This window comes from Cyanistes caeruleus, chromosome 3 (genome assembly GCF_971803275.1).
Source record: "Cyanistes caeruleus chromosome 3, bCyaCae1.hap1.1, whole genome shotgun sequence".
NCBI classification, from domain to species: domain Eukaryota; kingdom Metazoa; phylum Chordata; class Aves; order Passeriformes; family Paridae; genus Cyanistes; species Cyanistes caeruleus.
The window spans coordinates 98,621,978-98,635,168 of NC_141703.1; the positions used below are offsets into that span (position 1 = coordinate 98,621,978).

The 13,191-nt window shown below is 38.3% G+C and overlaps 1 protein-coding gene across 5 annotated transcripts in view; it reads left to right on the forward strand.

Moving 5' to 3' along the window:
• Nucleotides 1-13,191, forward strand: part of TMPRSS7 (transmembrane serine protease 7) — a 43,309-nt gene that overhangs the window by 13,254 nt on the left and 16,864 nt on the right. For 3 of the 5 annotated variants that reach the window (XM_086883317.1, XM_086883316.1, XM_086883318.1), the window contains 7 exons: nucleotides 3,229-3,288; nucleotides 3,386-3,421; nucleotides 4,149-4,279; nucleotides 6,572-6,639; nucleotides 7,641-7,834; nucleotides 8,685-8,723; nucleotides 12,349-12,577. In XM_086883317.1, the coding sequence (XP_086739443.1) occupies nucleotides 3,229-3,288; nucleotides 3,386-3,421; nucleotides 4,149-4,279; nucleotides 6,572-6,639; nucleotides 7,641-7,834; nucleotides 8,685-8,723; nucleotides 12,349-12,577 (757 nt within the window). Of the gene's footprint in view, nucleotides 1-3,228; nucleotides 3,422-4,148; nucleotides 4,280-6,571; nucleotides 6,640-7,640; nucleotides 7,835-8,684; nucleotides 8,724-12,348; nucleotides 12,578-13,191 lie in introns of all 5 variants that reach the window. The other 2 variants (XM_086883319.1, XM_023946377.2) reach the window with 2 other exon arrangements.

Below are 13,191 nucleotides of genomic sequence, written 5' to 3' on the forward strand. Positions count from 1 at the left end.
AATATAAAATATTATTGTGGGAGTCTTGATGAAAGTGACCATAATTTCAGATGTCAGAACTCAGCATTCATTGAGCTGCCTCAAGCTGGCCTACTGAACACCTGAGTGTATAAAGGAACATTGTGACAGTCTAGAGCTTTAAACAAACAAACATTCATTTTCATTCTTAAAGAGACTCAATAAGGTTTGTGAAAAATACAGAAGATGGATACATCAAGTGGAGAGCACACAAAACACGTACAGTTGAATTACCTAGATAGAAGATATGAATCTGAAATGTGTTTCCAATTCTGTGTTTAAAGATTTTGTTTGTAGAGGGTCATACTTAGTCTTTTAACTCTACTTGCTATTATTTATTACAAAGTTTTCTTCTCCTCTTAGAGCATCCTCCACTGAGAGATCAAAAATTGCTATCTGTTTTATTTGACTACAGGATCAGCAGGATATTTGTGGGGGTGTTTCTTATGCTTCCTCTGAGGATACACAGAGGTCTCTTTTTGAAAGTATTACTAGTGCATAATATCAGAGAAATGTACCAAGAAATGTGTTGGTGAAGACCTCTGCAGGTTTTAATTTTTTTTATTTTTTTAAGAACAGAGCTAACATCAAAGCAAGAGCAGATTTCTTGGAACATTGATCCTCTGAGGTTTGAATAACTCCAGGTGTGGGGGTTCCCTGACCTCTCTGGGCATGGCTCAGGTGCATGTCCCTTGTGGTGAAATACATTCTTCCCCCTCCCCCAGTGTAGCTGGAATGTCTCCTGCTGCTGTACGTGACTGCTGTGGCTCTCTCTTCACTGTGCACCAGTGAGAAAAGTGTGGCTCTGTCTTCTCCATAGCCCACTTTAGATATTAAATATATAATTAGATTTACTGACACTGTCTTTGCCCTCATCTCTCATGCTGAAAAACCCTAAGGCTCTCATCTTTTTGCTGTACATCATGTCCTCCAGCTCCTTACCTCTGTGATCGTCCCCTGGAATCACTCTGGATTATCAACATCTCTCTTTTCCTGATAGGCCCAAAACACAGATGGGGGTCTCCTACTGTTGAGCAAAAGGAAAGAAAACACTTATTGTAGGTTATCTCACAACATCAGTTGTGTAAATGGTTGGCAGTTGTATTTGTCATTTCCTGTGTGTCAATCTGCATCAGCACAGAGCTTTTGTAGCTACTGCATTAAAATTGGCATCCCACACTGAAAACTCGAGAGTGAAATTCTCAGCTGGTTACTTCCTGACTTAGGTGGTCTTGTTTCTCATCAACTATAATATAATTAGTAGGGATGAAAAATGACTGTTGTGTCCATGCATTTTAGTCTACAAGAGGTCACACATTCTGCAGGGTACCTTCTGGGAGGCTTCAAACAATGCAATGCTGGTGAATAGGTAAGCACCCTTTCTCCTCATTGTCTACCTGCTGTAGCCATACAGAGGCTAAAAAGGGCCTGTTGAGCACAGGCAACAGCTAGATCTGCCCAAGGTGGGGGCTCTGCTGTTTAGTGTGTCTCTTCTAGGATGATTATGAATTCCCTAGGTTTTTTAGTGTAGGCACAGAAGGGGATTGGTGATAGGACAGCCACTTATCCCTCAGAGGGAGGCTGTCAGCATCTAGAGAAAATCAAAAACCAGTTATCACTGGACGTTGTCAGAGCTTTTTGATTTGCACTGCTTAGAAATTATGTACCACTTAGAGAGGCCCCTGAGTGGCATAAATTCAGCTAGAGGTGAGGGAGACCGGCTTTGAAGATGCCCTTAAAATGAATCAATCGAAAACAAGGAAAAATAACTATTTGTTTTGGTTTTCATCTTTAAAATTATGAAGTTCAGTTTAATCCTTATATGTATGAGCTTCTGAGCTATGTCATTTTTGTCTAAGACTGTTTTGTGCTTCAAAGAAGACTGTGCACTAAAACCCTTGCTGCTGATTGATGACTGGTTTTTGTGAATACCTCCAGTCATGGACAACCCACAGCTTCCTAAGGCCACGCCTTGAGAGCTTCCCTCTCATTGATATCAAGATGTTTTAAGAGCATTTTTCCTGAATGCTCCTTTTTTATGTAGTAATATTATCTAACTTAAGCTATCATTTTTATGTAAGGAGGAAATGCATGGTAGATTTTGGTTTGTTGGGGTTTTGTTGTGGGGTTTTTGTTTTTTGGTTTCTTCTTGTAATTTAATTCTGGTGTGTGGGCTATGGGGTTATAATTGTTGAAGCTGTTAAGGCTTATGCTCACCAGAAAGCCCTGTGGGAAGGCCCAGCTGCAGGCTGCATGGTTGGAAGTGGGTTTGGGTTGGGAGGCAGTCATGGCTCGTGGACAGCAGCGCTGCAGCTGAGCCAGCCAGTGGGTGCCCTTCTTCTGTCAAGTCTGGGTTTGTCTGTTTGAGATTAAAGGTATAAAGGGGGGTGATTTCTACAATAAAGTGATCTCCTTCAGATGCATAAGGGGGTCTGTGTCTCTTTGTTCCCCATTGCTATGTTGGTGTAGCTGGGTGTAACAGCTACAGCTGTATTCATATCCAGTGCACTTGGTCAGTAGTACTCTGAGTTGTCCAGGAATTTGCCAGCTAAACTCTGCAGAGATAAGACAATGAATTGACTTAAGAAAGGTGGTTGAACCTCTAGCTGATCTCACAATAAACCATTTGACTGTGACAGGAGATAGCCTAAGAGAGAATTTTATGAAGTGCCAGAGACTTCTTCAGGCAGCTCTTGCTGTGCCTGCAGAAACTGATAAACATTTTTTGTCTGCTTAAATGTGTTGATTATCTTCTGCAGAGGAAAATGCCTGAGGGGTGGCAGTGGTGTCTGGTACAAACGGGCTTTCCAAAACAGACAAGCAGTAGATACCTTATAGGAAGTGGAAACACTCCTGCAAATATAGAAATGGTCATGTAGTCTTTAGTACCTGGATGAGATGGTCAGGACATATTTTGGATCCAGCTTAGAAGAGTTGGGACTGTAGTTCATAATAAACTGTCAAGAGTTTGGATATCCAGGTGATGATTTTATGCACATCCCATATCAGTAAGACCTGTGCTGTGCTCTGCTGTTCGCTGGAGGTAACTTCTCAGAGGGAGCTAGATATGCAGAAAGAATCTGTCCATAGCCACTTCTCCACAGCCTGAAGCAAGTTTTTCTCTGAGGAACTATTTGGTTGAGACTTGTTGATCAGTCAGTTCCTGCTAGAAACATTCCACAATTTTTGTTCTCTTTCACCTTATTTTAGGCAGCCAACATTTCAGTCCAAATGGTATCTGCAGAAGACAAGTTGGCAAAGAGGATTCTGGCAAGGAAAAAGCATGACAAATTGAAGAAAAAAGATAAGTTGCTATGGAATTTTCAAAACAAAATAATTCTCTTTACCCTCATTCTATTCATTTTAGGAGTTGTAACCTGGACATTACTGTGGCTCTTCATTGGTGAGTTGCTGAAAGTTCAGGACAACTCCCTATATCATTATTGCCAATAGTACTTTCAGATAACTTTAGGATCTCAGTTGTCTTGAAGAGTGTAAATGTGGAAATTTTAAAATGGGGTGTGAAAATCTTTTGTCTTTGCTAAGAATTAACAAGTAATTAGAAAAGCTCTTTTTAGGAATCATGACTTTATTTCAGTGCTATGCAAAACATTTTAATGTGCAAGCTGATTTGCACAGACCTGACAGGTTTTTATGAGCTTGATTCCTCAGAAATTTTGCCTTCCATTGTGTTTCTTGGCCTTGTGAAGTTCAGGTAAGTACTTTCTTTTTCAGAATAGATATAAAGAAGTAAAAAGGGAGTAAAATAAATATGTGTGTAATTAAGCATTAAAAGCTATGTTTTCCTCTTTAGGCCCCTGATGCTAATACTGGCTAAAATACCCTAGGGATGCTCCAGAATCTGGATGTTGAAGGCAGCATAACTGCCTTCAGTTATGCTGGCTCATTTGGATGGTGGTGTGTTATCTTGTGTGTAGGTAACAGGAGCTCAATTAACCACAATTTGGTACACATCTAGAACAGTTTGGCTATAAACGTGTAGTGTTCTTTGGGTAATTGTTTCAAACTAGAAAGTAGAATAGGCCAAATAGATTAATTTGGTTTTGAATTTAATAAAAAACCTTCATTGTTATTAAAAAAAGGCTAACTGACTTCTTTGTTTCTTGCAGTTCAGGCAGAAAACAAAGATGCACTGTATTTTGTTGGACTGTTTCGTGTTGCCAACATAGAGTTTCTTCCAGAATATAGGCAGAAAGAGTCAAAGGAATTCCTCTCTATGGCACAGACTGTGCAGCATGTGGTAAGATGGGTGGTTAGCAAAAAAAACCAGAGCTGTGAGCAAGAGATGTTCAGATGCCATTGAGGCAGCTGGGGTGTTCTACCCCTTCCCCCTCAGAGGATTATGTGCCAACAGTGGCTGTCCAGAGGTATGAAGGAACTGGCTGCTTTCAGCTTGTTAATCACAAACTGAGTTTTGAACGGGTCTAGTTTTTACATTTGACTTAAAATTTTACATATTTTCACCCATAAATTATGATCTATGACTAAAATTGTACAAAAGTCCTTAAACCAAACTACCACTTTTGAAATATTAAACAGATGAAATCTTTTGCATTTACACTGGTATCTTCTGCCTTAAAGCATCTATAATTACCCTAGGGATCACAAACATATTTACATTTACTTTTCCTTCTGATACTAGGTATCAGAATGAGCTAAAGACTATTATTCTTCCCAAATACCTTGCATCAGTCAAAGCAGAAATAGAATTCTGGATCAATAGTTGCTCTATAGTGGGAAGAAAGGGGTGGAAGTCTTGGTTAAAAGGGAATTTGACTTTAAAGACATTTAGTGTAGGGAGCAAAAATACATTATTGCCAGGAACTGCAGTACTGTCCACATAAGAATTCAAGCACCTGTATGAAAATTTCTAAAGAAAACCAAAAAAAAAAATAATGTTAGATACAACCAAGGAAATTTTCAATAATTACTAAGTTTTTTAATATCTTATATTGTGAGCTAACGTTCCTGTTTTTCAGCTCTTTCCAAGTCTTGCATATTAATCATTAAAGCTCTTCCAGATTACCAGTGCAGGGCATCACCTTTCCCTGCTCTCCATGGAGCATCTCTAATGTCCTGTATTCCCTGTGTCTTGTTCTTGTCTCAGAGCATCCTGCCCTTGTCATACATAGTGAAGATGCAACAGACAGGAGGTGTTGAGCTGCCAGTGTCACCACCTCCTACTTGAACATTACTTGGAATTTATTTTTTATCTGTAAACTTTGCCTGAACTCATCAAAGGATTTTGCATTTCTGAAACTGGAAACCTTGACTAAAATTGTTAGTAAAGAAGTGGGGGATTTGGGATTGTGTTTCTTGTTCTCCTCAAAACCTTTTTGTTAATGCCTGCTGGCCCAGAGACCTCAAGTGGCAGTAGAAAAACCTCTCAAGATAGATTCTTTCCATTGGATAGTAAAAGTAATACATAAAATCCCTTGTACCTTAATCTGGAGAAAGACTGAGCTCTACCCACCTTATTTAGGCCCTTAAAATTATTGTTTAAACTTTCTGTTTCAAACTATGAAAGTCAGAGATTAGTATGGAAACCACTATTAGTAGTGGTTTTTACAGCCTTTGAAACATTCTGTGTCATAGTCCTTTGCACATTAGTTTTAATCACAAAGCAGCAGTGAGGTCTGAACCGTTTGAGGTACATGCCACCTTGTGGCTTTGAGCAGGACGGGGAGAGGAAGGTTATTATCACACTAGTACTGTCACAGCCCAACAACAGGGAGAATCAGGAGTTTGCTTTGCCCAAAGGCAGTTCTTTGTCAGGGAACAGGCAGTGATTTTACTTCTCCACATTTTACACTGTGTGTATTGGAAAGAAATATGTTAATACTAAGCTGCTGATGAAGAAAATAGACACAAATGAATCAAAGTGCAAGAAATTCCATGGAGACGTTAAAAAAGTAATTCCTTAGCTGTGAGGGGAATCAAGCACAGGTTTCTCATCTGGTGAAGATGTGGAGTTTTTGTTCTTGAAGATAATCAACTGGAAATGGCCCTGAGCAATGTGGGATAGTCGACCCTGCTTTGAGCAGTGGGATTGGACTAGATTCTCTCCAGAGGCTCTTTCCTATCTCAGTCTTTCTGTGATTCTGTGGGAAAAGCTCTGGTGCATGCTGTTCACTGCACATTAGTAACAATACAAAAAAAGTATTGTGAGTGCCTGCGCATTTCTTGAAGCCTTAAGTTTTAGCATCAGGATAGCCCTCTGTGCTTGAGATTTTCTGGGTGAAGGATGTGCACCTTTTTCAAAATTCATTTATATGGAAAGAGCATTATTGTATATATCAGCCAGCCATGGGCAGAAGATTCGGTGTTTCCTGGGAATATCAGATTTCTTATGGGTGCATTGAAGAGCTGGTCTGTTCATCTCCTGTTCTGCCTAGCTTGGCTGATGTATGTCTGGAAGTGTGTGCATGTTGCATAATCTGGGTGGAAAACAGGTTGTTCCTAGGAAAGCCTAGGCATATAGCATCTCTAGGTGTGATTCTGATTTTCAGAATTCTAAATCTTTGTCTTTCAGATGAACTTGGTCTACACAACTTCTTCTTTCTCCAAATTTTATAAGCAGTCGACCGTCTCAGAAGTCAGGTAAAACTGTGGTTGATGTAATTGCTTTTCTGCTGGGCAGTATATAATGTAATAAGCCCACAAAACAAAATCATTTTTAATGGTTTTGATTCAATGTCTTTGCCATGTACTTGGATTGATAGCAAAATAGGTTTATAACCTATATGAATTCACTTAACAAAAGTAAGGGCAAACTAAAGTCATATAAACAATTCCTTGTCTGCCAGAAATACAATGCAAGATGAACAGAAATAATGTCAATAAAGAGGTTTGGTGATTCTTTGGTTCATGCAGAAGTTTAATCACTTAAACATGCTGCTGGAACACAACTCTCTATTATTGACTAAATTGCATATATTTTGTAAGTAATGTCATTGGAAAAACACTATTTTCTACTTAAGAAGTAGGAAATCTCTATGCAATGAAGTGTTCTTACTCTAATATTAATGTTTGCAACTAATGCTAGAAGTTTAGTTATTTCAGTCCTCTCAAATCAAATACAGTTTTGTTTCAGAAACTGGAGGGGTTTAGGCTGTGTTTGATTTAAAGGTCTTTCTCCTCACTAAGGAGATAGAGATTAGTGTGCTCATACATGGCCTGGTTACCTAAATAGTCTAGGAATCATTTCCTACATGCTGCAGCACACAGTGCAGGGTGAGATACATACCAATGCAGAGCTCTTCATCTCTGGAGATGATAATTCTGCTGTTTCTGTTCTAATGTTTCTGTTTTGATCTTCAGGAAATAGTCCAGCTCTGATTCATATATAGACAGTGTGATTTCTATAGATCTCAAAAGCCCTCAGGAAATCAGCCTACTGAATATTCCCTACTGGATGTGAAGAGTTTGTTTTGGTGTTTCTCATGTTTGTTTGTTTGTGGGGAAAATATACATTCAGTGGATTAAAGTAGTTATAAAATATGGAAATGAGCAATACACCTCTGAATTTATATTTCAGAAGCTTGGGCTAAAAGTCTAGTCTTCAGAGAACTTCCAACAGGATGATAATCTCTTTATTTCAGTAACAACAACAATGGAGGCCTTCTTATTCATTTCTGGATCGTATTTGTGGTACCACAGGCAAAGGGGCAAGTGCTGTGTGAGGATTGTGTGGCTGCCATTTTAAAGGATTCCATTCAGACAAGTATAATTAACAGGACCTCAGTGGGAAGTCTTCAGGGCCTTGCAGTCGACATGGATTCCATTGTCCTAAGTGGTTAGTATTAGAATATACCCATATCCTTGAGGAAACACTTCATTAAGCAAACGATTTTTCCTTGGAGTAGCAAATCCCATAAATAAACTAAAATCTTGATCCTACATCTCTGGCTTCTAATACTGAAATTTTAATAGAAAAAAATTTTAAAAAATTGAGAAGGAAAAAAACATGAGATTTGAGGACAAATCAAAGTACAAATTGTCCTTGTGAAAACGATTGCAAAACTTCCTGTATTGGGACAGCTTGTATTCATAATCAGGAGGTAAAATGGATACCTTTGTAAGCAGATTTGGGTTAGTCTGTGATTTTAAAAGCATAAAAAGACTAAGGGTTAAGGTGGATCACTTCATTAAAAATTAGATTCTTATCACTCCTTTATTAAAGACTCAAAACCAGATTATAAAGCTGTCCATTTGTTAAATAACTCGTGTGCCAGTCCTGTCTGGGGAACAAACTCACAACATGTGATTCAAGCATGTTTAATGTATTTGGCTACAAAATGTTTAATGAGTTTCCATTCTAAGGACATCAGACTGAAGGATTCTGTTGAACTGAAAGCTGAGAGACACTTTGTGGCCAAGGATGAGACAATGACCTCCTGGGTACCTCTGTCTCAGTCCTTCAATTGACTTTGACTGTTTAATTGCCATGCAGTCTCTTCTTGTCGCACCTCCAAAGCTGCTTGCAGAATTTTCAGAAATGAAGGGAGCTATGGCAACCCCCTTCCCACTGAGAGAAGTGTTTTGTCCTGTGTGTTCAGCATTAGGACTGAGGTGTGATTGAATTAAACCCTGAATTCTGGATTTCAGGCGAACAAGGAGACTTACACAACTCTTTTTCTATGCAGCAGGTCTTCGGTCAGATTATTGGTCAACAACAGGAACAGGTAATTCACCCTTTTGGCATCCTCCTGCAAAGAAGAGGTGCAGAACAAAGCTTTTAGTTCATGACTTGGACTTAAAGACACTGTTCAGTGTTAATTTAAAAGGCCTAAATTCAGCCTTGGCATTTAAGTCCTGACTTACTAAAAGAATGACCAAGAATCTTGCATGCAACAAATACAGAAACTATCTACCTTTAATCTGCCTGTAGATTAATTTAGATGTACCTGATCACATAGTAGGAAACAAACTAAATCAGGTGTTTGCTATTCATTTTGTTGACCAGGAGATTAATCTTTTCTAAACTGGACAGTAATAAATTTAATATGCTAAAGAGCAATGCTTTTGTCCATCCTTTATCCACCTTAACTCCCTTTTCTCCAAGGTTACTGGTGAGTTATTTTTTTTAATAAATTCCCTAACAGTAATTACTTTAGGGAGATGAGTTTTGCCAGGGATGTGGGAGATACTGTTTATACATCTGCTTGGTTTCATGTTGTAAACCTCCCAGAAGTGTTCTTTTCCAGTGTGCAAAGCACTGAACAAGCAGGTCAAAAGTAGAGTACATCTACCTTCATTAGTACATGGAGTAGGTACCTGGAAAAAATAGGCTGAGCAACAGTACTGCATCTCTGATGCAGACACCTGCTAAGACTCTGTTAGGCCAGCAGTTAGTGATCAGCTGGGGATGTGTTGGCCTCTTTTGCTCCTTGACACAGACTGACTCTTCATCTTGAGAAATTGCAGTTTTGATTTTTAAAGGGCATTATAGCTTTCCATGTTTGTATTTTTCTTTCCTGAGACATTTTTATACTTCTCTGTGATTTCTCTTCTGTTACCTTGCAAAGGTTTTACCTTGCACATGTTTTCCAGAATCCAATAACTATTTTGCCATGCAGCCAAGTCAAGCTCTTCTAGTTCTGAGGTCCACAGGTGGACTTCGTGTCACAGAGCATGGGGCAGGGCTTGCAATGTTTAGATTGCTAACAGCTCATAATTTCTCAAAACTCAAGTCAAGTTTGCTACAGCATTCACTTGTTAAAAACCTCCTGACTTAAACTGCAAAGCATAACAATATTGGCTTCTATTGTATCTCATTACATGCATTTTATTTCTATAAAGAGTTTTATGTATTAATGTTTATTTGCATAGCAATTTCATTTCCCAGTTCAGTGTTCCAGGGTGGAGAAATCAGCACAGTTGGAACTTGGTTCCAATCTATTCCAGAATGCAGCCCCTAAAACAGAAGAAATTAAGAAGAGTGCAAGCCAAGTGTAAGCCAAGCTTACAAAGCTAAGGCTTTTTAAGACTTATGTGGTATCTTTCACACAAAGGGAGAAGGATGACCTGCCAAATTCTAGACATCTTCAAGAGACTTTGTATAGGCACCCACAGGTGTCAGCTAGTATCTGTGAGAGGCATGGAGAGGGTAATGTAATGAAGTTTCTAGGGATAAACAACATGGATGGCCACAGTAGTTGAGAATCTTATACTGGCACAATTTTATTTGTTGGGGTTCTTTGGCTGTGTCTGCTTAGGACTATGGCATACGATGTGGAGGTGAAAGTGAACATGTAACAGCACAAAATAAATGAGCATTGGCAGGCTGTGTTTTGAGAGCAATGGAGTTAGCTTTGGGTATGGAGATGCACCCAGTGGTTGGTTCAGGCACAGACTGGAGTGCAGATTTATTGAAGAGTGGTGTTGGAGAAGGGACTTGTGGACATTTAGCTGATGTGAGGTTCTTGCATTACCATCATACCTGGTTGTGCTGGGTTTGCTTGGGTAAAGAATTTGTCCAGCTTTGGTTCCAAGACAGCATGCTTGATCTACTTGTAGTTCTGGAGTCAGCTCTGAATTTTCCTGACTGTACTTCATAGCATCAGTGAGCTCATCCCCTTATTAATTACTTAGTAGAAATAATGGTAGTTACATAATTTTAGAGATTATGATCAAATTTGGCTCTGCTAAGGGTGACTAAATAAGCACAAGTAACTATTATAAAAAGAATGTTATTGGGAAGAGATAAGAACAAGGAAGAAGGAAGAACAATAGCTTAAACAAAGTTTTTAATAGTTGTTACTGTAATTCATTTAAATGGAATGTGACCCTTACAGATTGTTCATAAACGTTCATAACATTAGTTTCAAGTTGGTAATTTAGAAGTGGAAGTTGGACAAAGCCTGCCACTTCCTGTCTTGATTAAGACAACTGGTCAAAAGGTCAACATTAAATCTGAGTCAACAATGGGTAGTAAACTTTCACAGGGGTCTAATTGGTTCCATAACGGTAACTATTTCAGAGACTTATGTTTGTAATAGGCAGAAATTAATGTAAATATTCACTTTGGAACTTGTTCTCCCTAATTTGCATTTTCCTTCCTTCTCACCTTTCAAAAAGCTATGTTAAGAGCTTTAGATATGACCAAACAAAAATTCCCTAAGCTTTTTTCTGACTGCAAGCTGCAATATTGAATTGAAATAAATACATATTTTAATAAATATTAAATATATTAATATATTTTCAATATATTTTATTTGGAAATCGCAGTTGTTTCAGCTTAGTTGGAAAATTGGATGCAAGTATGATAATGTTCTTCTTATCCTTGTCTAAATTAAGACACACATTTTTACCCTTTTTTAATAAATGTTGTGTAGGGTAGGTTGCATAATTTTTAATTCACACTATTTCCATTTCTAATGGTGATTTCTAATGCTGCAAAAATTTTCAAGACTGGGCAAGTAACAAAATCCTGGTTTGCATTCATTTTGATCCTGCTTTGAGTAGAATGTTGAGCAAGAAATGTCCTAGCATCCCTCCCAAACTGAAGGACTTGGTGAATCTGAATTTGTTGCTAGCACTTCTAGCTCATGTCATGATAAAACACTGAGAACCTTGACATTTGATAAATTAAAAAAGCTGAGGGAATACAGACATGCAGCTGCATTTTTGCTTTGATTTTATTTTATGTATTTTAAATATCCTAATGTCCATAGGGGCAAGCAGTTTATTTGTGCATTGAAAATAGATGAGTATCTTCCAGTGAAGAATTAAGTAATTTATCCTCTAGAGACTCCACAGAACTTTAACTGCAAATTGCACATAATGGCACTGCATTAGTGCAAATACCCTGCAAGAACTGAATTACAGCACTGTTGGCCATGCTTTGTACTTTTTATGAATAGACTGTTCTTTGACCACAGAGTTGTAACTAAGATGAAAACAGTGACACAGCCAGGAAGGGATGCTTCACAAGGTCAAGGGGGCATGGCTTTAACCTGAAAAAGGGTAGGTTTGGGTTTAGAATAGGAAGAAATTCTTTACTGTAAGGATGGTTGCCCAGAAAAGCCGTAGATGCCCCTTGGAAGTGTCCAAGGCTGGGTTGGATGGGGCTCTGGGCAACCTGGTCTAGTGGAAGGTATCCCCATCATGGCAGAGAGTTTGGAAATAGATGATCTCTTACAACCCAAACCACTCTGTTTCTATTTTAACTTTGTTTTCCAAATTAGATATGCTTTCATATTTTACTTTAGTTTAACACAAGTTTTAGGATGTCTTGTTTTAATGCCATATGGATTTAGGAGATTTGGAGTGATTGTATCCAGTGTTGAAAATGTGATATTTTCACAGGAACAAATTGCATGTATGATCTCTATGCGGACAGACTACACGAGCACTTTCCTCTGGATACACGAGCTACCTCAGAGGGAACAATCTGCTATTTTAAGCTTATTGCATCTGTGGGCCACCTTATCCGCCTTTCAATAGTATCCCTTCAGATTGAAGCAGATAACTGCATCACTGACTCACTCACTGTTTATGACTCTCTGATGCCAATCAAAGATAAGATACTCTACCGGTGAGTATAAATTTCTATTAAGAATTAATTGACAACTTTTTTTGAAGATCTGTCATCTTCATTTTTTGGTTAGTTTGGTTTTGCTAAAATTGTTGTGATCTTCGTGTATTACTCACATAATCCCCGACAAATTAAAATTTCCTGAATAAGTTATCTTGCTTTTAAAAGGGAAAATATTCTTCAATTTTTTCTCTTTTTTTCTCAACTGGAGTGCCTCTTCACCTAGCTACAGAACTGTGAAAAATTCACTCATTACTGGGCAAAATTTTCTGTTTCTTGTCAGGAAATAGATGCTGACTGAAAGAGAACATTGAAATTTCCTCCCTTAAGCAAACTATTCTGTGTGAAGATTAGTGCTTTTCAGATAAAGACTCAAGTTCTGAAACTAAGTCTCGTGATTTTCACTTACTGGCACTCACTAGTTCAGTGCTTTTTTTATCTGCTCTATTTGTTTAGAGGGTTATAAAAATCTTGACTTGAAGCTGTGATGGGTTGAGGAACATGAACTATTACTTTTTTTCTTTTTCTTCGCTCTCTTTAATGATTCATTATGCTTATTTAGGGACTTTAAAATCCCTGATAATTAATTCCATAGGACTCTGTAAGTCTAAAGG